The sequence below is a fragment of the Macaca nemestrina genome, chromosome 20 (assembly GCF_043159975.1).
Source record: "Macaca nemestrina isolate mMacNem1 chromosome 20, mMacNem.hap1, whole genome shotgun sequence".
Lineage (NCBI taxonomy): Eukaryota > Metazoa > Chordata > Mammalia > Primates > Cercopithecidae > Macaca > Macaca nemestrina.
Window position 1 is genome coordinate 63,924,942 of NC_092144.1, and position 26,591 is coordinate 63,951,532.

The window sequence follows — 26,591 nt, forward strand, 5'->3', positions numbered from 1 at the left end:
CGAGAGACACAGAGTCAGAGAGACATTCAGAGACAGAGACGCAGAGAGATTCAGAGTCACAGAGACATAGAGAGACATTCATAGAGCCAGAGACACAGAGAGATTCAGAGAATCAGAGAGACAAATAGATTCAGAGAGCCAGAGACACAGAGAGAGTGAATCACAGACACAGAGGGACGGGGAGATCCCCAGAAACAGAAGGAGATTCACAGAGCCAGAGAGACAAACAGAGATTGGGTCAGAGAGAAAGGGACAGAGACAGAGAAGAGAGGAGGGAGAGAGACCCCCCTAGCGTCAGAGAGAGAGAGATCAACAGAGCCAGAGAGGGACAGGCACAGAGAAACAGATGGAACCAGAGAGATATGGGAAGAGACAAACAAAAACAGAGACGAGTTGCAGAGCCGGAGGAAGGGAGAGAGACAGAGACAAAGGCATTTATAAAGACAGGGGTGGAGGTGAGGAGAGAGAGGGAGAGACAGGGCAAGCATTTAGAGAGTGACCCCCAGAGAGGAAGACAGAGATGAACTCCCAAAGAGATCAAGTCGCAGAGGGAGGGAGAGACAGAGTCGCAGCCTTAGAGAGAAGAGAGATTTACAGAGCCAGAGAGACAAATAAAGACAGGGAAAGGAACAGACTCAGGGAGACAGGGGTGGAAGAATTTATCAGACATAGAGGGAGAAACAGAGGGAGACTGACTCACAGTCAGACAGACCAAGACCCCGAGAAGGACCACAACACCAAGACCCAGAGATGGCGACAGATACAGATGGAGACACACAGCCGAGGAAAGAGAGACATAGAAAGAAATAGAAACAGCATTTCTCGGAGACAGGGAAAAGAAAACAGATCCACTGAGAGGCAGAAAGAGAGACACGTCGAGAAAGGTCGCTCCAGGAATAGAGGGAGAGGGACAGAGGTCACAAGAAAGATACTCGCGGGCAGAGAGAGCCACACAAATAATGGAGAAGCCAAGGGGAGAAATAAAGACTCAGCCGGCATCAGAGAAGGCGAGAACCCCAGCAGCCTCCCTGTCCACTGCTGGACCCCTAGCGTGGAGCATAAAGTTTGTTGAAGGAAGGAGAGGGGCAGGGTCAGACACAGGGACCCCAGGGCGCCCACAGGACACACGAGGCACCCTAGTGGGGGAGGAACACGGGGCAGGATGACAGATTGCAGGGTAGTGGGGGGGAGCCAGGCTCAGAGGATGCCCCTCCCTCCAGCCAGCCCCCGGAGTGGGTGTGTGCACGTGTAGGGGGCAGGGAGGGAGGACATTTGTCCCGTGTCTCCGGGAGGGGAGCGCCTTTAAGCTGAAACCCCGCCCTCTCTGTCGTCCTGGCAACGCCTCCCCCTACCCGGGGCTCCCACATTTCAGCAGGTGCCGGAGCTGGAGCTCCCACCGCCGCCGCCCGTGCCTCCGGCTCCCGGCGCCGTGCCTTTGGCTCTTCCTCCCCACTCGCCCGCTCCCCCTGGCGGAGCCGGCGCACCCGGGGGTGCCGCTCCCTGCCTGGCGCGCTCCGCACCTGGAGGTGCCTTGCCCCTCTCCTACCCACCTCGGAATTTCCCTGTGGCTCCTTTGATCCTTCGAGTCTCCGGCTCCTTTCCCTTCCACCTGTTTCCCCCAAGAAAGGCAGGATCCTGGTCCCTGCTACGTGTCTGGGGCCATGGCTGGTCTGGGCCCCGGCGGAGGCGATTCAGAGGGGGGACCCCGGCCCCTGTTTTGCAGAAAGGGGGCTCTGAGGCAGAAGGTGGTCCACGAAGTCAAGAGCCACAAGTTCACCGCTCGCTTCTTCAAGCAGCCCACCTTCTGCAGCCACTGCACCGACTTCATCTGGTGAGGGAAGGGGGCTAGGGGACTGGGGGAGGAGGGGACTAGGGGTGCAGACCCCTGTCACGCCGACCCCTGTGGAAGGAAGAAGGAGGGGGCTGTAGCCCCGACTCCCAGGTTCTAGGATGGCCGGGGAACGCTGGGAGCCTCGACTCCTGGGTTTGAGGGAGGAGGAGGCTGGTTCCTGGAGTCCTGGGTCTGAGGGAGGAGGAGGCTGGAGGACGGAGGTCCTGGAGTCTTGGGTATGAGGGAGGAAGGGGCTGGGGGGCTGGGAGCCTGGATTCCTGGGTCTGAAGGAGGAAGAAACCGGGGGCTGAACTCCGGTCTAAGGGAAGAAGGGCTGGGGGCCAAAATTCCTGGGTTCTAGAAAGAGGAGGCGGCCGGGGCTTGGACACCTGGGCCCTGTGGGAGGAGGGTCAGAGACCGCAGGCCCCCTGTGGCTCGCAGAGGTTGGGGGTCCAGGTACCCCTTTCTGCACTGACCTAGGATCCCTGACTTTTCCAGGGGTATCGGAAAGCAAGGCCTGCAATGTCAAGGTAAGAACTGGGGACCAGGGCTCCTGGGACCCTCAGGCGGGTGGAGGCTGGGCCCTCACAGCTGAGGCTGCTTGACACACGTGTTCTCTGGTCCCCAGAGAGGCGCGGGGGAGCCCGGGGCGGGGGGTGTGGCAGACACACAGCCTGTGGCGGGGAGGGAGCTCTGATGGTGGGGCCACCGCGGAGGTGGTGCTGGGGGCCCCTCCCTCGGCCGGCTCCAGGTGGGGACAGATATTTGGAGAATCTGTTGCCATGGGAACAGGGAGATTTGGAAAAGGGGAGCTGAAGGGGGGAAGGGGGAGGGGGCTGGAGATGCAAAGTCAGAGCCCCCCCCACCCCAGACTGCTGTCGCCATGACAACACCAGCCGTCCTAGGCAGGGGCAGGCCGGGTGGGGTCACCGATGGGCGAGTGGGGGCCGGGCGGGGCCGGCAGTTCTGGGGGGCGGGAGAGGGGGGCGAGTCCTTGAGCACCAGCTGCCACTGCTGAGAACAGAGTGAGTCAGGGTGGGGGGCGGGCCGGCACAGCGCCCCCAGACTCACTTCTGCCCAAGTTGCTGCTTCCTGGGCTGCGTCTGAAGATATTTCGGTTTTTGCTCTTTGAATCTGTCTGCCTCTCTCCTCGCTTTCTGATCTCGGTCCGTGGGCCTGTGTCTGTTTGTCAATGGGATCTTATTTTCTTTCTCTCTTTTTCCATCTCCCTTCCCTGGGCTCTGTGCTCTGTGTCTCTCTGTGAGTCTCTGCGTCTCTGTTTCTGCCTCTGAACCTATCTCTTGGGTTTCTGTCTCCTGCTTCTCTCTCTGGCCTCCGATTTTCTCTCTGTTGGACTCTCTGTGTTGAGATCCCTCTTTCTGGTTTTCTCTGTTTCCGAGTTCTGCTCTCTCTTTCCAATTTTCTGTCCGCTGGGGTCTCCCTCTGGATCGATCCATGCCTCCATCTGTGTCTCTGATTTTCACCTTTAGTCTGCAGCTTTGTGGTTCATCGACGATGCCACGAATTTGTGACCTTCGAGTGTCCAGGCGCTGGGAAGGGCCCCCAGACGGACGTGAGTGCCCGGACACCTGGTTCTCCTCCTTGGGCCGCGCCCCCGCCCTCACCCCCTCGGCGTCCGTCCCAATTTCTCCTGCTATTTTTATGGCTGGGAGGGGAGGGGGGCTGGAGAGATAGGGGGAGCTATTTGGCCCAGATTCCTTGCCCTTGGCCTGGAAAGGGGGAATGCGAGGGGGACTGACAGGCTGGGGACACAGGTGGGGGACAGAGAGGAGGCCGGGGTGAGGAGACTGAAGATGGGTACTGCTGGGGGTGGGCTGTGATCCAGGGATGAAGGGATTTAAAAATTGAGAGCTGAGGAGCACACAGAGAAAAATACCAATGCAGGTGCGGAGATCCCAACATAAGACAGAGGCAATCTCAGGAAGAGGAACAGAGTCACAGAAAAAGACAGAGACCCAGGAGAGATTGAAGATGAGGCAGAGAGAGAGACGGAGCAGAGAAAGAACCAGGGAGAAAGAGGGGAATTCGGAGGCACCAAAAGATGGACAGAGAAAATCCAAGAGACGGAGACAAAGACACCTGGAGAGAGAGACTAAAATAGAAAATGGTGGATACAGACAACAGCTTAGGAGATGCTGAGAAGAGACCCAGGGAAGTCCCACAGTACACTTGCACACATGTGCGTGCGTGTACGGATGCCCCTGTCATCACAGATGGGCAGCATGCAGAGACACACAGCCTCTCCCCAAACCCTCTCTCTCCATCAGAGGCTCACAAGACCAGTGAACCCTGAGTGCCCATCCCCGTTCTCTTTTCTGCTTTCTCTCTGAGCCTCAGTTTCCTCCCCTATAAAATGGGGCTGATGATCTAGCATTGACCAACAGAACTGTCTACAGTGACGGAAGCATTCTGTACATGCACTGTCCAATAGGCAGCCACCAGCTCCATGTAGCCAGTGAGCACTTGAAACAGGGCGACTCTGGCTGAGGAACAGAAATTCCATTTCATGTCATTTGAATTGACTTACGTTTATTTATTTTTTTTTAATTTTTATTTTTTGAGATGGAGTCTTGCTCTGTTGCCCAAGCTGGAGTGCAGTGGCGCAGTCTCGACTCAATGCCACCTCCGTTCCCTGGGTTCAAGCGATTCTCCTGCCTCAGCCTCCTGAGTAGCTGGGACTACAGGCACGTGCCGCCACGCCCGGCTAATTTTTTTGTTTTTTTAGTAGAGATGGGGTTTCACCATGTTGGCCAGGCTGGTCTCGAATTCCTAACCTCATGATCCACCCACCTCAGCCTCCCAAAGGGCTGGGATTATAGGCGTGAGCCACCGCGCCTGGCCACATTGACTTAAATTTAAACAGCCACATGTAGTTAGTGGCCACCGAGTGGGACAGCACACATCTGGACATTTCCTGGCTTATTTTGAAGTCGGGTGGGTTCAGAGTTTCGCCCAGGGTTTGACACAAGATTGGAGACAGTTTTATGATGTACAGATGGAGAGGCAGAGAGAGAGAGAGATCCACAGAAGTCCATGAGGCGTTTTACCAGCTTATCAGCCGAAAATAACAGAAGTCTACATAGAAGATGTGACTTCATAGAACATATATTGAACACCACTGTCTACCAGCACGTGTATGTGATTGATGACCCGCCTCATTCACTCACCTCCGCCACCAACACCAGACTAAGTCTGATGTATCCAATCCTCGTTGGGTACACTCATCAAGATTTTTCTGGTTTTTCGCCTGTAATCCCAGCTACTCAGAGGCTGAGGCAGAATTGCTTGAACCTGAGTGGCGGAGGTTGCAGTGAGCCAAGATCACGCCACTGCACTCCAGCCTGGGCAACAGAGCGAGACTTTGTCTCAGAAAAAAGAAAAAAGATTTTTTTGTTTTTGTTTTTTGTTTGCTTTTGGGGTATTTTTTAGATGGAGTCTCACTCTGTTGCCCAAGCTGGGGTGCACTGGTGCGATCTCGGCTCACTGAAACCTCCACCTCCCAGGTTCAAGCGAGTCTCATGCCTCAGTTTCCCGAGGAGCTAGGACTAGAACAGGCATGTGCCACCATGCCCGGCTCATTTTTATATTTTCAGTAGAGACAGGGTTTCACCATGTTGGCCAAGCTGGTCTTGAACTCCTGACCTCAGGTGATCCACCCACCTTGGCCTCCCAAACTGCTGCGATTACAGGCATGAGCCACTGCACCCAGCTGATTTTTGTGTTTTTTTGAGACAGGGTCCTGCTCTGTCACCTAGACTGGAGTACAGTGATGGGATCATAGCTCACTGCAGGCTTGAATTCTCCAGGCTCAAGTTCTCCTCCTGCCCCAGCTTCCCAAGTCGCTGGGACTACAGGCACAAACCACAATGCCTAGCTAATTTAAAAAAATGTTTTTGTAGAGATGGAGTCTCACTTACTATATTGCCCAGGCTGGTCTTCAACTCCTGGTCTTACTCGATCCTCCTGCCTCAGCCTCCCAAAATGATGGGATTACAGGCATGAGCCACTGCACCTGGCCTCAAGTATTTTATATACAGTATAGGATTGGATCCACACAACAGCTCATGTGGTTAAGTTAGATATTTTTCCTGTCCCTATCTGGTTTGAATCCCAGCTCCACCACTTTTGGTTCTGTGACATTTCCTGAGTTAATTTACCTCTCTGCACTTCTTGAATCCCTTGTCTGTAAAGTGGAGATAATAATTATGCTCACTATGGATTGGTTCGAAGATTTAGTGAGTCAGACATTTGGGATGGTCTCTGACACATAGCAAGAGCCAAAATATTATCTTTTGTTATTGTTAAAATTATTATTATGACCAATGAGGAAACAAGTGAATAGTGAGGAGGAGATCTTTCCTCTGCAGCACTTGGTTTTTTTGTTTGTTTTGTTGTTTTACTATTGAGACAGGGTCTCACTCTGTTGCCCAGGCTGGAGTGCAATGTGCGATCACTGCTCACTGCAGCCTTGACCTCCGGGGTTCAAGTGATTCATTGCCAGCAGTTGATCTTCTTAAAAGTAACATGCAGGCCACGCGCAGTGGCTCATGCCTGTAATCCCAGCACTTTGGGAGGTCGAGGTGGGCGGATTACCTGAGGTCGAGAGGTCGAGTTCAGCCTGACCAACACGGAGAAACCCCGTCTCTACTAAAAATACAAAATTAGCTGGGCGTGGTGGTGCTCACCTGTAATCCCAGCTACTCAGGAGGCTGACGCATGAGAATCACTTGAACCCAGGAGGCGGAGGTTGCGGTGAGCTGAGATTGTGCCACTGCACTCCAGCCTGGGCAGCAGGAGCAAAAGTCTGTCTCAAAAAAAGCAACAACAAAAAAACAAAGCAAGGTAACATGCCTCGGCCGGGCACGGTGGCTCACGCCTGTCATCCCAACTCTTTGGGAGGCTGAGGCAGGTGGATCATGAGGTCAGGAGATTGAGACCATCCTGGCTGACATGGTGAAACCCCGTCTCTACTAAAAATACAAAACATTAGCCGGGCTTGGTGGCATAAGCCTGTAGTCCCAGCTACTTGGGAGGCTGAGGCAGGAGTATCGCTTGAACCTGGGAGGCAGAGGTTGCAGTGAGCGGCGATCACACCACTGCACTCCAGTCTGGGTGACAGAGTGAGACTCCATCTCAAAAAAAAAAGAACATGGATCAAGAGCTTAAGATGTGCTAAGGGTTTGGCAAGTATGATTTCATTTAGTCCTCAGGGAGGGCACATGGCCCCACTTTTCAGACGGTAAACCTGAGGCTTTGAAAAGGGGCAGGCGTGGTGAGGCCACCTAGCTGGGTAGGGGGTAGAGGCAAGATTTGAACTCTGATGTATGTAACCAGGGCCTCCGTGCTGTCTCCTTTTTAACAGTGACGTTCACTTTTGAGAATAAGAACAGCAGCCTCTGTCTGTGGATGGCTTGTGTGTCAGGCACCCTGCTGAGAGCCTTCATACACAGCATCTTATTTAGTGCGGCAGGAACCCTTTGAGTTAGGGTCAGTGGAAGACATTTAGAAGCTCAGCACATTGAAAGGGATCCTGGAAACTGCCAACACCCTCCTCTACCCAAATATATATTCAAACTAGAAACCCCGCTAACATAAATGAAAATCCAAGAATGGCCTAAATTTTCACCCTGTGATAATCCTTTTAATGGATTCTTAGAATCAAGTTATTTAACAAGCAGATATTGTCCCAGGGGTAGAGGGTGGCAGGGGAGAAGGAGAAGCTTCACTGATGTCCTGCATTCGTGTTTAAGGGACTCTGGAAATTTAGCATTGCTTCAAAATATAGATTATTTATTTCCACTTGACAGAGGAGGATGCTGAGGCTCAAAATTAGGAAAGAACTTGCCCCAAATCACACAACTGAGAAGTGGCCTAGCTCTTACTTAAATTCAGGGCTATGTAGGAACTGCAATAAAATCCCTAATAATAACCACAGGAAGAGTAATAGTATTGGGAGCGTCTAACATGGTAGGCACAGCTGTGTTTTATACACCAATTATTTTATTTAGGCCTGCTGGGTTCCTGTTATAACTGAGGGGTCATGTTCTCCATTCCACCTGGAGCTCAGAGAAAGCATACCATGTGGACACTGGCAGAAGCTGCCAGTGAATGAGCTGGGGTTCAGGGTGGCCCACAAGTCCTCAAATACTAACTTGTGGGAGTTGGGGGGATGGGAACTATGGGATGTTGGAAGCTCCTGCCTCCTTCACATTCTGCCTGGATACCATTTTGTCAGCGAGGCCTCCCCACCACACACTGTTTGTTTTGTTTTGGTTTGGTTTTTTGAGCCAGAATCTTGCTCTGTCGCCCAGGCTGGAGTGCAGTGGCACAATCTTGGCTCACTGCAACCTCGGCCTCCTGGATTCAAGCGATTCTCATGCCACAGCCTCCTGAGTAGCTGGGATTACAGGCGTGCACCACCATGTCCGCCAAATTTTTGTATTTTTAGTAGAGACAGGGTTTTGCCATGTTGCCCAGCCTGGTCCCGAACTCCTGAGCTCAAGGCAATCCGCCCACCTCAGCCTCCCAAAGTGCTGGGATTACAGGCATGAGCCACCACGCCCGGCCAGGACCACCGTATTTAAAATTTCAATCCCCCAACTTCTGGTGGTCCCCATCCCTGTCTCATTTTTCTCCAGAGCACCCATTACCAACCATCAAACTATATGTTTTATTTATTTACCATGTTTACATTCTGTCTCCCTCCACTAGGAAGTAAACTCCATGTGACAAAGAGGTTTTTTTTTTCATTTGTTTAATGCTGGGTCCCCACACCAAGAACGGTTCCTGGCACACAGCAGGTGTTCAATTATTGGTACATGGAGAGAAAAAGATGGAGTCTCAGGATGACCTAGAGAGTAAGGCAGGAGGAAAAGATAAAAGGGCTCCTCCCCTGGGGTTTTAGGACCCTCCCAACGCCCCCTAAGCCAGTCTTCTCTGCTCCCAGGACCCCCGGAACAAGCACAAGTTCCGCCTGCATAGCTACAGCAGCCCTACCTTCTGCGACCACTGTGGCTCCCTCCTGTACGGGCTTGTGCACCAGGGCATGAAATGCTCCTGTGAGTGAACTGGGCGTTGCCAGGGCCCTTCCAAAGCGCCTGGGAAATGCCCGGGATGGGGTGGGGGGTGGAGGCTTGGCTTGGGGGCGGGGCCTGAGGTGCTACCCGCAGCTTTCTCCCGCAGGCTGCGAGATGAACGTGCACCGGCGCTGTGTGCGTAGCGTGCCCTCCCTGTGCGGTGTGGACCACACCGAGCGCCGCGGGCGCCTGCAGCTGGAGATCCGGGCTCCCACTGCAGATGAGATCCACATAACGGGTGAGGTCCCGCCCCCTCGCCTTGCCCCGCCCCTTCCCCAAGTGTGAGGCGAGGCTGACCCAAGGCACTTGTGCTGGCCCAGCCCCACCCCAAAGATGGGGCCACGCCTCTCTCGATAGTCACGCCCACACTTCCGACCCCACCCCAAAGGCCCTGCACACCCCGCCACGCCCCTTTTGGCTCAAAGCTCCGCCACCAGCCTGGCCTCTTGCAATTTTCAGCGCCTGTTAATGACTTTGACTTTCTTTGTTTTTTTTTGAGGAGGGCAGAGTTTCGCTCTTGTTGCCCAAGCTGGAGCAGCGATCTCAGCTCACTGCAACCTCCGCCTCCCGGGTTCAAGCGATTCTCCTGCCTCAGCCTCCCAAGTAGCTGGGATTGCAGGCGCCTGCCACCATGCCCTGCTAAGTTTTTGTATTTTTAGTAGAAACGGGGTTTCACCATGTTAGCCAGGCTGGTCTCGAACTCCTGACTTCAGGTGATCTGCTCGCCTCGGCCTCCCAAAGTGCTAGGATTACAGGCGTGAGCCACCGCATCTGGCCAATGGCTTTCTTTCTTGTTTTTGTTTTATGTTTATTAAGACGGAATCTTGCTCTGTCGTCCAGGCTGGAGTGCAGTGGTGCAATCTTGGCTCACTGCAACCTCTGCCTCCCGGGTTCAAGGGATTCTCCTGCCTCAACCTACAGAGTAACTGGGATTACAGGTGCCCGCCACCACATCTGGCTATTTTGTTGTTGTTGTTGTTTTTTGAGATGGGATCTCACTCTGTTGCCCAGGCTGCAGTGCAGTAGGGCGATCTCAGCTCACTGCAGCCTCCGCCTCTCAGATTCAAGCAATTCTCCTGCCTCAGCCTCCTGAGTAGCTGGGACTACTGGTGTGTGTCACTGTGCCCAGCTAATTTTTGTATTTTTAGTAGAGACGGGGTTTCACCATGCTGGCCAGGCTGGTCTCGAACTCCTGACCTGAGGTGATCTGTCTGCCTCGGCCTCCCAAAGTGCTGGGATTACAGGTGTGAGACACTGCGCCCAGCAATGGCTTTCTGGGTATAAGCATCTTGAGAAGGGTGAGTACCTGGTTCTGAGGTAGGCTGAGGTTCAGTATTGGTGACATGGCCAGGGTCCAAACTCTGGTTCCTAATGGAGAGAAGGGCTCTGGTCTGATTTCGGGGTCACTGTTTGGGGAAAGGGCTCTATGCCCTGTCTTCTGGGTACTGGAGAGGTAAGAAGTCATGAGAAATGAGACTGAGAGCTTGGAACTCTTGACTGCTGACTGGAGGAGGGCTGGGAGCCCCTTCCTGGATATCTAACCCATCACGCTCTTCCTCACTTCCCATTTAGTTGGTGAGGCCCGTAACCTTATTCCTATGGACCCCAATGGTCTCTCTGATCCCTATGTGAAACTGAAGCTCATCCCAGACCCTCGGAACCTGACGAAACAGAAAACCCGAACGGTGAAAGCCACGCTAAATCCTGTGTGGAATGAGACCTTTGTGTTGTGAGTCTGGGGTGCAGGGAAGGCAATGATAGCTGACAGAGAATGATCTGAGGGTCCTAGTGGTCCCCAGAGAGCAGCTGATGGGAGGGGTTAGGATAGAGGGAACCCAGAAAAGGCAGAAGATGATGGTGGGAAAAAGGAATAGAGCGATTGAGGGAGTGGAATGGAGATACAGAAACAGAGACAGCCAAACCACTGTATAATTAGTCTCCATTGAAGCCCCCAACTTTAGAGTTAGACAGAGATGAGAGAGAGAAGAGAGAGCCTCAGACGAGGCAGAAACCCAAAGAGAGACACAGAGGGAGAGGGAGGGGAGAAGACGAGGGATGGCAGGGAGACAGAGGTCAGCTGACAGAAAGACAGCGACAGAGACCCAGAGAGGAGAGAAAGGTGCAGAGACTCAGAGAGAGATCTCGAGAGACAAGAGACAGGGATGGGAAGGGCGGAGAATGCAGGAAGAAGGGAGGGAAGAGCTCTCCGGGTTTACTTCAGGCCCCAAAGCCCTAGCTGGGGAGAGAGCCCCACTGGGAAGGTCAGAGGTCGGAGACAGACAAAGCAGGAGAGGAACCCCAGCTGCCTGGGTTTGCCCCCACCTTTAGCACCAAGGATGGGGAACCGAAGGGAGCCATGAGCTTGGCCCCGCACCCCATTCACCCCACCTTCCTGCAGCAACCTGAAGCCTGGGGATGTGGAGCGCCGGCTCAGCGTGGAGGTGTGGGACTGGGACCGGACCTCCCGCAACGACTTCATGGGTGCCATGTCCTTTGGCGTCTCAGAGCTGCTCAAGGCGCCAGTGGATGGCTGGTGAGGAGCAGGGCTGGGGCCTGGGGATGGAGCGCAATATTACCATCTCCATCTGTGTGTGGTCTCTCCTCCAGGCCACTGTCCTTCCCTACACCTCCCAGCACACACACACACACACACACACACACACACACACACACACACACCTCTCTCTCTCTCTCTCTGTATCTCTTCTTCTCTCCTTCTCACCTCCCTTTCTCCCTCTCCCTCTCTTTTTATCTCACTCTTTCTCTCTTCCATCTCTGTGTCCGTCTCTCTGTGTCTCTTTCCTCCCTTCCAATGTCTTTGCCTCTCCCATGGGTGCCCCGTCCCCGCTGTCCGCCTCTGGTCTCCGTCTGTATGTCAGGTACAAGTTACTGAACCAGGAGGAGGGCGAGTATTACAATGTGCCGGTGGCCGATGCTGACAACTGCAGCCTCCTCCAGAAGTTTGAGGTACCCAGACCCCGGCTTCCTCAGGGGAGCCCAGCCCAGCCTCCCATAGTTCAGAGCTGGCCTTTCCTTCCACCCCTGAGTGCCTGCTGGTCCTGGGACTACAGTTCCCAGAAGACCCTAGGACTCCCTCCTCTGCTCTTCTAGGGGACTCGAGCCCCAGGGTCTGTTGGGAATTATAGTTCCTATCCATTGCCATGGCTTGAGGGTACTACGGGCCACCAGCCCCAGCTCTAGGGCGATCCCTTGCCTCTCTTGGGACCCTGACTCTCTCTTTCTTTTCTCCCAGGCTTGTAACTACCCCCTGGAATTGTATGAGGTGAGTAGAACAACCAAGGCATTGAATGGAGGCAGTTTCAGCCTGCGTGTCTGATTTCTTATCCCTCCTCTGACTTCTGTCTTCAATTCTACACACACGAGTTGAGCACACATTTGCGCTAGGTCTGTCTTGTGCTTGCTGAATAATCCAGGATCCAGAGGTGAATCTGACCCTCAGGCAACTCCCCAAGGTAGGGACACAGTCACAGATACTTAAAATACAGGAAGATGTGCTAAATTAGAGGTAGCCCAGGGCACTGAAGAGGCCTAGAGGAGGCATTAACACAGCCTCGGGGAGGGTGGTCAGGGAGAACTTCCCTGAGGAGGTGACACCTGAGTTGATATTCTCGAGGTGTTTTTCTTTTTTGGAGTCAGAGTCCCGCTCTATTGCCCAGGCTGGAGTGCAATGGTGCAATCTCGGCTCACTGCAACCTCCACCTCCCAGGTTCAAGCAACTCCCTTGCCTCAGCCTCCTGAGTAGCTGGGATTACAGGTGACCGCCACCACACCCGGCTAAGTTTTTTGTATTTTTAGTAGAGACGGGATTTCACCATGTTGGCCAGGCTGACCTCAAACTCCTGACCTCAGGTGATCCGCCTGCCTTGGCCTCCCAAAGTGCTGGGATTACAGGCGTGAGCCATGCCCAGCCGATTCTTGAGTTTTAAAAAATCTATCAAGCATGATGACCTTAATCTCTCCATTCATTCATTCACTCATCGAATACCTTTTTTTTTTTTTTTTTTTTTTTTTTTTGAGACAGAGTCTCGCTTCATCACCCAGGCTGAAGTGCAGTAGTGCAGTCTCGGCTCACTGCAACATCCGCCCCCCAGATTCAAGTGATTCTCCTGCCTCAGCCTCCTGAGTAACTGGGATTTCAGGAGCGCACCACCACACCTGGCTAATTTTTGTATTTTTAGCAGAGATGGGGTTTCAACAGGTTGACCAGGCTGGTCTCGAACTCCTGACCTCAAGTGATCCGCCCACCTTGGCCTCCCAAAGTGCTGAGATTAGAGGCGTGAGCAACCACACCCAGACGAATACCCATTTTCTTTCTTTCTTTTTTTTTTTTTTTTTTGAGACAGTTTCGCTCTGTCGCCCAGGCTGGAGTGCAGTGGCCGGATCTCAGCTCACTGCAAGCTCCACCTCCCGGGTTCACGCCATTCTCCTGCCTCAGCCTCCCGAGTAGCTGGGACTACAGGCGCCCGCCACCTCGCCCGGCTAGTTTTTTGTATTTTTCAGTAGAGACGGGGTTTCACCGTGTTAGCCAGGATGGTCTCAATCTCCTGACCTCATGATCCACCCATCTCGGCCTCCCAAAGTGCTGAGATTACAGGCTTGAGCCACCGCGCCCGGTCACGAATACCCATTTTCTAGGGTGTCATAAGCCAGACCCTGTTCTGGGAATAGAATCAGGCCATTCCCTGGGGGAGCTCTTCTTCTAGTGGAGGACAAAGTTACAAACCCAGACATTCACAACGAGGAGCAATGCTGCTGTAATGGAGATAGCCTCAGGCACTGGGGCGTCCCTGGCACAGCCTGAGTCAGAGAAAGCTTCCCAGAGAGGTGAGACCTGGTGGAAGGGCGGGATTTCCCAAAGGAGAGACCAGATTTTCAGGCAGAAGGAAGTAATGCTCTCTCCCTCATTTACCCTTTCAAAAAATACTTTACAGAGCGTCTCTGTGTGCAAGGCGTGGCTCTACTCACTGGGGATATAGAGAGAGCAGGGAAAGAACTAACAAAAAAAAAAGTTCCCTTCCTCATGGGATTTACACCAGGAGGAAGACATCAAACAAAATATATAAGCATATGATAGGCCGGGCGCCGTGGCTCATGTCTGTGATCCCAGCACTTTGGGAGGCCAAGGCAGGCAGATCACTGAGGTCAGGAGTTTGAGACCAGCCTGGCCAACATGGCAAAACCCCATCTCTACTAAAAATACAAAAATTAGCCGGGTGTGGTGGTAGGTGCCTGTAATTCCAGCTACTCGGGAGGCTGAGGCAGGAGAATTGCTGGATTCCGGGAAGCGGAGGTTGCAGTGAGCCAAGATTGCTCCACTGCAGTCCAGCCTGGGTGATAGAGGGAGACACTGTCCCCCCCAAAAAAAAAAAAAAAAAGAAAGACAAGAATCTTCAAGATTCAACAACAGCAACTACATGCTATAGTCTTCCCTGGACTCTTACAGAAACTTTCCCCCGAGTTTTAAATGTTCCGTGTAGGGGTTCATCTGCATCAGAATTCCTAGAGTGCTTGCTTTTAAAAGCATATTCCCCGGCCTTTCTGCAGACCCACTGAGTGAGGGTCTCTCTGAAGCCTCAAATGTCTGCATACGAAATTAATTCCTCAGGTGATCCTTTTGCAAAGTTAAGTTGGAGAACAGGCTCTGCAGGAGACAAGGGTACCAGCGGGAGGAAATTCTGAGCCAAAGAGGTAGAGTCTTTTGAGATCAGCGGGGATGATCCTCCCATGCAAACCCAAGAAACCCAGCAGGGCAGAAGGTGGGCAAAGGCCTAGGGGCAGGGAGTGTGTGCCTGTTGTGGTTCACAGTGCTCTCCCACAGTTCAGCAGGCACCACTTAATATTACCAGTGAACACCAACTATGTGCCAAACCTTGAGCTAAGTACGGGGCTAACAACACAGCAAACAGAAACAGCCATTAATATTATTATTATTATTATTATTATTATTCTGTATTTATTTATTTGAGACAGAGTCTCGCTGTGTCGCCCAGTCTGGAATGCAGTAGCGCGATCTCGGCTCACTGCAACCTCCGCCTCCTGGGTTCAAGCGATTCTCCTGCCTCGGCCTCCCAAGTAGCTGGGACTACAGGCATGTGTCACCATGTCCTACTAATTTTTATATTTCTAGTAGAGATGGGGCTTCGCCATGTTGGCCAGGCTGGTCTTGAACTCCTGACCTCAGGTGATCTGCCCACCTCAGCCTCCCAAAGTGCTGGGATTACAGGCATGAGCCACCACACCTGGCCCTCAACAAATATTTATGTAGCCTCAATGATGTAGGCAGAGTTACTGTGTCTTAGCGAACAAAGCAGACCCCTGCCTTAGGGAGCTCACAGGCAGAAAGCAGATAGTCACACAGATAGATGTAAATTACTAAGAATAAAAGTGCCAGGAAGGTGCTGTCCATGGTGACCAAGGGGTGGTAAGAGAGGCATCTGACCCAGTTTAAAAAGTCAGGCATGGCCTCTATGAAGTGATGCTTGAGTCAAGGTCTAAAGGGTGTTTGGGAGGCAACTAGGAGGGAAGGGGAGGGGAAAGCTTTACAGAAAGACCTGACAGCATATCCAGAGGCCCCGAGGAGGGAGGGAGGACAGCGTGTGTCAGGCCAGGGTGGCTAGATCATGGAGCCCCCAGGAGAGAGAAGAACAACCTGCAGGGTCAGTCACAGCCTGGCTCTGCAAGTCACATGGAACAAAATCTTAACACAGACAGAGCAGTTAAAGGGTTTACAAGCATAGGGGAGACATGACCTGGTTTATTTATTTTTAAATTGGCTCCTGTGCCTGCTGAGTAGAGAATGCATTCGAAAGGGCAGCCGTCCATGTGGAGGGACAAGTGTGGAAGCTGTGACAGCAGCTTAGTCGTGGGCCCCCTCCCTGGGGGGCCAAGGCAGGAAAAGGTAGAGAAGGGACCTTAGCTGAAAGCCAGGAGTGCTCCCTGGACTGGCAGCACCCATGTCACCCAGAAGCTTTTTACGCATACCAATTCTCACGTCCCATCCCAGATTTATAGAGTTAGAAAATCTGGCACTGGGACCGAGCAATCTGTTTTACCAAACCCTCTAGGCGATTCCGGCTTAGAGGCTAAGAGCAACCAGACTCTAGAGCTGAACTGCTTGGGTTTCGTTTCTAGCTCTGCTCTTTACCTGCTGTGTGACTTGGGGCAAGTTACTTAACGTCTCTGTGCTAATTTCCTCTTCTGTAAAATGGAAACGATAGCAGGGTTTTCGGGAGATAGCATATAAGCATCTACTAAAAAAAAAAAAAAAAAAAAAAAAGAGAGACAGAGAGATCTAAGTGTTTGTTAAATAATAAATAAACCCTCCAGGCTATGGGAGTCAGAGAAAATTAAGCCAAGGATGGAATAGGAGGGTGGCCATTTTCCTCTCTCTAGCTAGTCTCATCCTTTTCTTTCTTGGGTGCTGTCTCTCTCGGGGGGCATCTCTTTATCACTGTATAAGGTCTAACTGCCTCTGGCACTTTCTTTCTCCTTTCCACAGCGGGTGCGGATGGGCCCCTCTTCCTCTCCCATCCCCTCCCCTTCCCCTAGTCCCACTGACCCCAAGCGCTGCTTCTTCGGGGCAAGCCCAGGACGTCTGCACATCTCCGACTTCAGCTTCCTCATGGTTCTAGGAAAAGGCAGTTTTGGGAAGGTTGGATTCCTGGGGTTCCGGGGGAAAGGGAGGATGTCTGCGGGGAGGTCAGATTTCTGGTTCTTAGGGAGGAAGTAGGGGTGGGAAGACACTGGGCTCCTGCATCTTCAAATATGGTTAGGCTGGGCCGTTCAGGTTCCTGGAGAGGAGAGGTTTAGAGATGCGGACACTCTCCCTGAGGGGGCAGGCGGCAAGTCAGGGCTGTCAGTCCCTTAAGAGATGGAGGGAGGACCTGGGATCCCATTTCCCTGCGTCCCTGAAAGGAAGGGGGCAGGTCCTGTACCACTGGGTTCCCAACACGGACTGGCCCTTTTGGAACTGTGTGCATAGGTGATGCTGGCCGAGCGCAGAGGCTCTGATGAGCTCTACGCCATCAAAATCCTGAAAAAGGACGTGATCGTCCAGGATGACGACGTGGACTGCACGCTGGTGGAGAAACGCGTGCTGGCGCTGGGGGGCCGGGGTCCTGGCGGTCGGCCCCACTTCCTCACCCAACTCCACTCCACCTTCCAGACCCCGGTAAGGATGGAGGGGGCGGAGGCTGGCCTCGGGGCCCTGCCTCATCCAGTTCTGGACAGATCCGGCATCTGCGTTGGGATTCTGAGTTTAGGGCGAGGCAACAGAACCTTGTACTCTCTGAGTGGGCGAGGCCAGGAGGATGGGCTCCTCGGGGGCCAGGCGGAAGGGCCCCTCGAGGGGCGTGGCCAGGTGGAGGGGTCCTCGTTGGGCGTGGTCAGGCGGAGGGACTCATCGGGGGCGTGGCCAGGAGGAGGGGCTCCTCGCGGGGCGTGGTCAGGCGGATGAAATCTTTCGGGAGTTTGGAGGGCGGACTTTGTCAGGCGATGCATCATTAATAGGCGTGACCAGGCAGATTGGCTCCTTGAGGGCGTGGCCAGGCAGATGACATTATGAATGAGCGTATCCAGGCAGGTAGATTTTTCGGGGGGCGTGGCCGGGCGGATGAGCTCCTAGGGGGCGTGGCCAGGCGGTGAGCTCCTTGGGGGCGTGGCCAGCTGGATGGGCTCCTGGGGGGAGTGGCCAGATGCCTGTTTCCCTGGGGAGCTTGGTCTTAATTGGGTGTAGCCAGTGCTCTGGAATTTTGAGCAAAGGAGCACAGCGGAGGAAAGTGCGTTCCTAGTGGGCCTGCCCAGAATTGGGCTCCGAGTGACGGGGTCATCACTTTTGGATTCTGACTGAAGGACACATCAGAAACAGGGCACTTCCCTAGGATTGCGACGTAGGGGCAGAGAGTCAGAACCTGCAGGATTTTGAGAGGGCGTGACTTTACTTCCAGGGACTCTGAGTGAACGTGGCCAGCTACCTGGATTAAAATTTATATGTGAGCAACTTTGATTCCTTTTTTTTTTTTTTTTCCCGAGACGTATTTTCGCTCTTGTCCCCCAGGCTGGAGTGCAAGGGCGCGATCTTGGCTCACTGCAACCTCCACCTCCCGGTTTAAGCAATTCTGTCGATTACAGGCATCCGCCACTGCGCCCGGCTAATTTTTGGTATTTTTAGTAGAGACCGGGTTTCACCAGGTTGGTCAAGCTGGTCTCGAACTCCTGACCTCAGGTGATCCACACGCTTCGGCCTCCCAAAGTGCTAGGATTACAGGTGTGAACCACCACACCCGGCCGCAACTCTGAGTCTTGGTATGAAGCCAGAATTGCATATGTGTGTGAGTGGCTGTGGAAAGAGATTTTGGTGTCCCCAGATTTCGAGCGAAAGGTGGGCTTCAGTCTTCATTCTGAGAAGGCGGGGCCAGAACAGGTGGTCTGATAGCTGGGAGTGGTCTGGCGGGTGGAGATTCTGAGGTAGCAGGGTTAGCACCTTAGGGCCCTTCCAGGGATGTGGCTAGGTGCTCTGATTTCTGGTTGGGTGCATCCAGAACCTTCCACATCTGTCCTGAGTGATCAGGAAAGAACTTCTCCTACCCCGGGTAGATGAGTCCCGCCTCTAAGCCCATGCACTCCTCCGCAGGACCGCCTGTATTTCGTGATGGAGTACGTCACCGGGGGAGACTTGATGTACCACATTCAACAGCTGGGCAAGTTTAAGGAGCCCCATGCAGCGTGAGTCTCGGTCAACAGAGAAGGGACGGGGTGGCGGAAGGGGGCAGGGTCCAGCCACTGACCCTCTGACGTCCTCACCCACCCCGTCCTCCAGGTTCTACGCAGCAGAAATCGCCATCGGCCTCTTCTTCCTTCACAATCAGGGCATCATCTACAGGTGAGCAGCCTCAGGACTTTCCACGGAGGAAATCACGCCCCTGGAAGGGAAGGGATTTGAATATGCGGCTCCAGACTGCTGAACTCAACCCTTCTTGCAATTCCTACCCTACCCGCCCCGCTTCGTCCAGGGACCTGAAGCTGGACAATGTGATGCTGGATGCTGAGGGACACATCAAGATCACTGACTTCGGCATGTGTAAGGAGAACGTCTTCCCCGGGACGACAACCCGCACCTTCTGCGGGACCCCGGACTACATAGCCCCGGAGGTAACCCCAACCCTGCTGGTCTGGCCACGCTTTGAGATCCCTTAGAGGGTGTGGCTGATGGTCCAGTATTCATCGCGGGGGGAGGCCTGACCCTCGGGCCTTGTCGTGCGTTGTGGCCTTCTTACCCAGCCAGGCGTTCCTCCAGCCTCCAGCACAGGTGAGCTTGTGCACTGAGCCTGCCAGGTGGGCCCAGCTGGGTCTCTAAATAGGTAAGGTGGGCGGCACCTGTGGGTGAACATTCCAGGAGAGTGGGACCAGCTTGTAGGAATTCCGAGTAGGGCCTGATCCTGGACCCTTCTGACAAGGTGCAAGCGATTTCTAGTGTACTCTGAGTGGGTGTGGCCTGTCCCCTGCCAACACTGAACATGTCTGGACTATGTCCTGAATACTCTTAACTGGGCAGGGCTCTCCCTGGAGTATTCCGTTGGATGGAAGCTTATTTCCTAAGTGTTGTACGTGGTTCTCTGATCTAAGTGGGTTGGACTTCTGTGCTGCATTTTTTAAGAGGGCAGGATTAGGCGCGATGGCTCACACCTGTAATCCCAGCACTTTGGGAGGCTGAGGCGGGTGGATCACTTGAGGTCAGGAGTTTGAGACAAGCCTGACTAACATGGTGAAACACCGTCTCTACTAAAAATACAAAAATTAGCCAGGCGTGGTGGTGAGTGCCTGTAAACCCAGCTGCTTGGGAGGCTGAGGCAGGAGAATTGATTGAACTCGGGAGGTGGAGGTTGCAGTGAGCTGAGATCACACCACTGCACTCCAGTCTGGGCAACAGAGTGAGACCCTGTCTCAAAAAAAAAAAAAAAAAAAAAAAAAAGAACACAAAAAGGGCAGGGTGAGATCCCTAAGGTTCTGGGACAGCAAATGCTGTCCTATGAGTATTTTAATTTTAAGTGGGTGGGGTATTACCTGACTTTGTTAAAGGGGAGGGGCTGATGTTCTGAACGTACATATAAATGGATAAAGCACATGCCTGTAGTCCCAGCTACTTGGGAGGACGTGCCTGACTTGTGCCCAAATAATCAACGTCAGTGATCACAAAACCTGGCTGGCAATCAGAATCATCTGTAGAAAATTTGAAAACTGAGGCCAGGCATGGTGGCTCATGCCTGTAATCCCAGCACTTTGGGAAGCTGAGGTAGGCGGATCAGTTGAGGTCAGGAGTTCAAGACCAGCGTAGCCAACATGGTGAAACTCTGTCTCTACTAAAAATACAAAAATTAGCTGGATGTGGTGATGTGTGCCTGTCATCCCAGCTACTCAGGAGGCTGAAGCAGGAGAATCACTTGAACCCAGGAGGTGGAGGTTGCAGTGAGCCAAGATTGCACCACTGCACTGCAGCCTGGGCTACAGAGTGAGACTCCATCTCAAAAAGGAAAAAAGAAAAGAAAATTTGAAAACTACACACATAGCCGGGCGTGATGGCTAACGCCTATAATCCCAGCACTTTGGGAGGCTGAGGTGGGTGGATCATGAGGTCAGGAGTTCAAGACCAGACTGGCCAACATGGTGAAACCCTGTCTCTACTAAATACAAAAATTAGCGGGGCGTGGTGGCGGATGCCTGTAATCCCAGCTATGCAGGAAGCTGAGGCAGGAGAATTCCTTGAAACCAGGAGGCGGAGGTTGCAGCAAGCTGAGATCCTGCCACTGCACTCCAGCCTGGGTGACAGAGCAAGACTCTGTCTCCAAAGAAAATAAGAAAAAGAAAAAAACAAAAACAAAAACTACAGACATATTCCTGACTCTGACACAAATATTCTAGGTGGTTGCAACTAGTGACTTGGACCTTAGGTAGTGTTTCTATTTGAGGCCAAATGAATGTTTGAAGTAGGTATGCTTTGTTTCCAGAATATTCCAAAAGGTAGATCCCTGGCCAGAATATTCAGAGTGGAGGCTGGGCGTGGTGGCTCACTCCTATAATCTCAGCACTTTGGGAGGCTGAGGCAGACAGATTGCTTGAGTCCGGGAGTTGAGACCACCTGGGTAATATAGTGAGGTCCTCTCTCCACTAAAAGTGCAAAAATTAGCCAGGTGTGGTGGTGCACACCTGTAGCCCACCTACTTGGGAGGCTGAGGTAGAAGAATTACCTGAGTCTGGGAAGTTGAGGCTGCAGTGAGCTGTGATCACACCACTGCACTCTAGCCTGGGCAACAGAGTGAGATCCTGTTGAAAAAACAAAATGAAACAAAAAATCACCTGACCAGCCGGGCGCGGTGGCTCACACCTGTAATCCCAGCACGTTGGGAGGCTGAGGCGGGCAGATCACGACGTCAGGAGATTGAGACCATCCTGGCTAACACGGTGAAACCCCGTCTCTACTAAAAGTACAAAAAAATTAGCTGGGAGTGGTGGCAGGCGCCTGTAGTCCCAGCTACTGGGGAGGCTGAGGCAGGAGAATCGCTTGAACCTGGGAGGCAGAGTTTGCAGTGAGCTGAGATCGCACCACTGAACTCCAGCCTGGGCGACAGAGCTAGACTTCATCTCAAAAAAAAAAAAAAAAAAAAAAAAAATCATCCGACGAAATAAATATTCAGAGTGGGAAGAGCTTGTGCTGAAAGCACTTAAAGTGGGTAGCGCTCCCAGGGGTTGAGGCCAGAGGGGTCCTAGGCTTCTTAAAGAATGGATCGTGATTACCTGCCTTCCACCTCCCCCAGATCATTGCCTACCAGCCCTATGGGAAGTCTGTCGATTGGTGGTCCTTTGGAGTTCTGCTGTATGAGATGTTGGCAGGACAGGTAAGGGAAGGTGGGGAGAAGCTGGCTTGGCTAAAAGAGGCAGAGTGGGGCACCTGGATCTCAGGAGGAGCGGGTTAGAAAGGAGCCTGGAAGGTTGTGCCCGAATAGCGCTGTCCATGGTTCTGAAGTGTTGTCTTACTGTAGACCAGGTTTTTTGTTTTGTTTTGTTTGTACCATGGATTCTTTCTCCCTAGATGCTAAAGTAGCAGTCTGGTTAAGCTTATGGATCCCTTCTCAGAAGAATCTTTTTCAGTGCACAAAATAGAATAATACATACACAGAAAACCAACGTTCAAATCCTCACTTTGCCACTTACTGGCTGTGTGAGCTTAGACAATTACATACATTCTAAATCAGCTTGATTGGATTCCTGGACTGCTGAGTGTACTAAAGCTAAAAAAGATTGGGTGCCACCCTCTTGATCATCTTCTTAGCTGGCTATGGTAGTGGGCACCTATAGTCCCAGTTACTGCGGAGGCTGAGGCAGAAGGGTCACTTGACCCCAAGAATTCGAGGTTACATTAAACTATGACTATGCCACTGTGTTCCAGACCAGGTGACAGAGCAAGACCCCATCTCAAAAGAACAAACAAACAAACAAACAAAGGAAATCAATTATTTTGAAAGATAGTCACCAAAACTTTTAAAATTTAATTGAATCTAACAACCAACTAAATTAAATGTATACAGTTGTCTAAATATTTTAAATTGGAATATGGACATATGTGCAATTTCTTATTCATTAAGTAGTAGGTTCTAATGGTAATAAAGTTAAAAGGAGCTCTCACAGTAATTTTGAAGTAGCAATGGCTAATAATTTGAAATATCTGCAACTCTCATGTGATGAGAAAATACCTGTGATTTCTATTGATAATGAAGCCACAAGCACTGCTGCTGCCTGCATTCATAACTGAAGGGAATGCTAAATTTTAGTTAGAAGTTAAAAAAAATTTGGCTGGGCATGGTGGCTCACACCTGTAATCCCAGCTCTTTGGGAGGCTGAAGTGGGCAGATCACTTGAGGTCAGGAGTTTGAGACCAGCCTGGCCAATATGGTGAAACCTAGTCTCTACTTAAAAAAACAAACAAAACAAAACAAAACAAAAAAAAAAAAAAAAAAGGAAAAGAAAAGGAAAGAAAAAAAATAATGCCTGGTATCATTTTTTTGTAACCTCAGAAGACTGTGAACCACTCATCCAACCAGGAGAACGCTTTTAGAGTGTTTCCTGCAGTTTTTCCTCTCTTCTATTTAACGGACATGTTGTGTAATTAACACCCTGCCGACTTACATAGCAGATAAAAAGAGGCAGAATAGTACAGAGATGCACAGAGCTGAGGCATCTGAGATAGGAAATGAGAGAACCTGAGAAGGAGAGAGATCAAGCTTTGGTGGTTTGGTTCGGTCTTTCCTGAGGGTGTGGTCGGGTGTGTATGTGGGGGTGTGATGGGTCAGGTATGTTCACGGTGGGGTGAGGAGGGTGTGGAAGGTTTGGGGAAAGGCAGTTGGGCAAGTCTCTGACTCTATCCCCTCCACTTTCATAGCCTCCCTTCGATGGGGAGGACGAAGAGGAGCTGTTTCAGGCCATCATGGAACAAACTGTCACCTACCCCAAGTCGCTTTCCCGGGAAGCCGTGGCCATCTGCAAGGGGGTGAGAGCCCCCTGACTCCCAGCTTCTCCAGGCTCACAATCCACACACCCCATTGCTGTCTCTGTGCCTATTAGAAAAAGGCTCTCATTCCTGAAGTCACTTTATTTCCATCTGTTGGAAAAGTTGATATAATACACAGGTTTTTGTTAGAACAGTGGTTTCTGGCCCTCTTGCCACCAGGCCTGGAGATGGCCTCTGTCCCATCCTTGTCTGTGACACCCACTCCCCAGCTCCCTGCTTGCAGGAAGTGCTGAAAGTCCAGGGTCTGTCTTTCCGGAACTGGGTGGGTCAGGTAAACCCAACTTCTGCAGCTTTTCTTCCTGTGGGATCTTGGGTGACTCACCAAAACTTTGTGAGCTTAACTCTCTTCAGGGGTTATGGAGTTGACACAGAAGAAAGCATCTGGCCCATAGCAGATTTTCAGCCCATGTCAGCACCTTATGCGTCTAGCTGCTCTCTCTGCATCTCCCTGACGGTCTCTCTGGTTTCTGCCTTATACCTCCCCTCCATCTGCATATGACGGGGCTCTCTGTGTTTCTTCCTTTTCTCTTTGTCTCCTTCTGTATCTCCATCTACACTTTTGGGCCTTTGTCCAACCCCCCCCCACCCCACCCCCGTCTCTGTTCCCTCCTGTGTCTGCTCTCATACACACACTGCATCTCACCGTCCTCTCCTGCTGGCTTTCTGTCCTCCCCTTTCTCTGGGTCTCTGTCCCCATATTTGGTCTTTATTCCTCCCTCTGGGTGTGTGTTTCCTGGGTCTCTATCCTTCTCTCTCTCTGAATCTCTGTCCCCTGGGTCTCCTCTGTCTCCTCCCTTCTCTGGGTCTTCTCACCTGGGGTGTCTGTACCACCCTCTGAATTTCTATTTCCCCCTTTCTCTGAGTCTGCAACCTCTTTTCCCCATTCCTTTCCTCTTCCCCTTGTCTCCTCTCCCCTTCCCTCCCTCCCCCTACCCACTTCCCTCTCTCCTTCACTCTTCCCCTTCCCTCCCTCCCCCTACCCCTCTCTCTCCTCTTCCTTCTCCTCTTCCCTCTCTCCCCCTACCCCCTTTCCCTCTCCCCTTTGCCATCTCCTTCATTCTCTTCCTTTCCCTCTCCCTCTGGGATCCTTCCCATATCTTTCCTCTTTCTTGGGTTCTCTGCCCCTCACAACCTCACACCCTGATTTGTTCTGTTTCTGTGTCCCTGGGTCTCTGGGTATGAATTTCGTCTACTCCCATTGTCATGTATCCTCCCTCTTCCTCTTTCTCTCTCTCTCTCTCTCTGTCTCGCTCTCTCTCGCTCTCGCCTTCTCTGTCTCTCTTTTCCTCTCTCTCTCTGTCCCTCTTCCTCTCTTCTCTCGTCTCTCTCTGCATCTATCTCTCTGTCTCTCTTTGTCTTGTTCGTCGTCGTCTTCTCTCTCTCTGCCTCTCTTTCTCTCCCCTTTCTTTTCCCTTCTTCCCTCCCTCTGCCTGTTTCCCCTGGCTGTTCTTATCTCTCTGGGTCTCATGCCTGTGTCTCTTGGTTCCTCCATCTGCTTGTCTCTGTCTATTTCTTCCTCGTTCTCTGGGTCTCCCTGTCTGGGACTCTGTCTGTCTGTCTGTCTGTCTGTCTATCTGTCTCTCTCTGTGTTTCCCACAGTTCCTGACCAAGCACCCAGGGAAGCGCCTGGGCTCAGGGCCTGATGGGGAACCTACCATCCGTGCACATGGCTTTTTCCGCTGGATTGACTGGGAACGGCTGGAACGATTGGAGATCCCGCCTCCTTTCAGACCCCGCCCGGTCAGTCACCCTCCAGGCAACAAAAACTTGGTCCCTAATGGGGTGGGGTTCCCGTGGGTCTCAATATACCTGTATGTGGGGGTGGGGCTCCCTCTGCAGAGCCCTGCCGCCCCCTACAAAAGGAGGTGCAGAGACCGTGAAGCATGCATAGAGATTCTGCACGAGACAGGAGATGAGACCGGGGTACTCAGGGGCACGCGAGGAACCCTTGGAGCTGCTTAACCTTCCCTCCCCCACGTCTCCCACAGTGTGGCCGCAGCGGCGAGAACTTTGACAAGTTCTTCACGCGGGCGGCGCCAGCGCTGACCCCTCCAGACCGCCTAGTCCTGGCCAGCATCGACCAGGCCGATTTCCAGGGCTTTACCTACGTGAACCCCGACTTCGTGCATCCGGATGCCCGCAGCCCCACCAGCCCAGTGCCTGTGCCCGTCATGTAATCTCACCCGCCGCCACTAGGTGTCTCCAACGCCCCCTCCGCCGTGCTGGCGGCAGCCCCCACTTCACCCCCGACTTCAACACCTCCTGCCCCATTCTAGATCCTGCACCCCAGCATTCCGGCTCTGCCCGCGCGGGTTCGAGACGCCCCTCCTGAGCGTTCCTGGCCTTCTAAACTCCATACAGCCTCTACAGCCGTCCCGCGTTCAAGACTTGAGCGGAGCCCGATATTCTCCCCGACCTTAGCATTCTGGACTCTGCCCCAATCGGGTCCAGAGACACCACCACACCACTAACCATCCCCAACTCCATGGGGTTCGAGACTCCATCTTGGTAGTTCTATGCCTCCCCCCAGACCCCGCCCCTGGGGAAATAGCCTCACGGGGTTGGCTGTTCCAGACTCAGGTTCCAGAACAACCCTCAGCCTCCGAGGCCCGCCCCCCACCGCCTCCACTCCAGTTCTAGATGAGTGGGAGGCATGCCCCCCTCCTCCAGTACGTCCCGCTGCTGTGCTCTGGGGATTTCTGGGATATATGGAGGATTCTTCCCCCAGCGGCTCCCAATCAGCTTTTGTTCTAGACTTCCCCATCCCGAAGCCATCACTGCTCCCCGCAGCCTGCCTGCCGTGCATGGCTCCTGTCTGGCTCGGACCCACCCCAACCCTCCCCAGTGCCTGCCACTCTCTGGGACTCTCCTCCTCCCCTCCTCTTCCCTTAGCCTCTCCCACCCCGCCACAGCTGCTGGAGAATAAATTTGGGATGCTGATGCTGAAGTGTTTGGATATTTTCTTGTAAGCTTGGAGAATGAAGGGGGTGTGGAGGCGGGACAGTGACTGTCCATAGAAACAAACAGAGACGGAAAGCATGGAGACCTACAAAGTGAGAGGGGAGACACCCACAGCAAGGGA

At 52.7% G+C, this 26,591-nt stretch overlaps 1 protein-coding gene across 1 annotated transcript; it reads left to right on the top strand.

Moving 5' to 3' along the window:
* Nucleotides 1-1,363: 1,363 nt before the first annotated feature.
* LOC105497021 (protein kinase C gamma) lies at nucleotides 1,364-26,456 on the top strand. Its single transcript, XM_071087767.1, has 18 exons — nucleotides 1,364-1,831; nucleotides 2,330-2,361; nucleotides 3,322-3,404; nucleotides 8,799-8,910; nucleotides 9,035-9,166; nucleotides 10,501-10,657; nucleotides 11,327-11,461; nucleotides 11,808-11,895; nucleotides 12,182-12,211; nucleotides 16,448-16,600; nucleotides 16,931-17,119; nucleotides 18,581-18,672; nucleotides 18,767-18,829; nucleotides 18,960-19,098; nucleotides 21,759-21,839; nucleotides 23,381-23,488; nucleotides 25,109-25,249; nucleotides 25,498-26,456. The coding sequence occupies exons 1-18, from the start codon at nucleotides 1,662-1,664 to the stop codon at nucleotides 25,684-25,686; spliced, it is 2,094 nt and encodes a 697-aa protein (XP_070943868.1). The 5' UTR covers nucleotides 1,364-1,661; the 3' UTR covers nucleotides 25,687-26,456.
* Nucleotides 26,457-26,591: the final 135 nt, after the last annotated feature.

Excerpts from the sequence above, each read along its gene's own strand:
- LOC105497021 (XM_071087767.1), top strand. The coding sequence starts at position 1,662 with ATGGCTGGTCTGGGCCCCGGCGGAGGCGATTCAGAGGGGGGACCCCGG. Across the intron at positions 8,911-9,034 it reads CCAGGGCATGAAATGCTCCT|GCTGCGAGATGAACGTGCAC; the intron begins GTGAGTGAACTG and ends TTTCTCCCGCAG. Across the intron at positions 12,212-16,447 it reads ACCCCCTGGAATTGTATGAG|CGGGTGCGGATGGGCCCCTC; the intron begins GTGAGTAGAACA and ends TCCTTTCCACAG.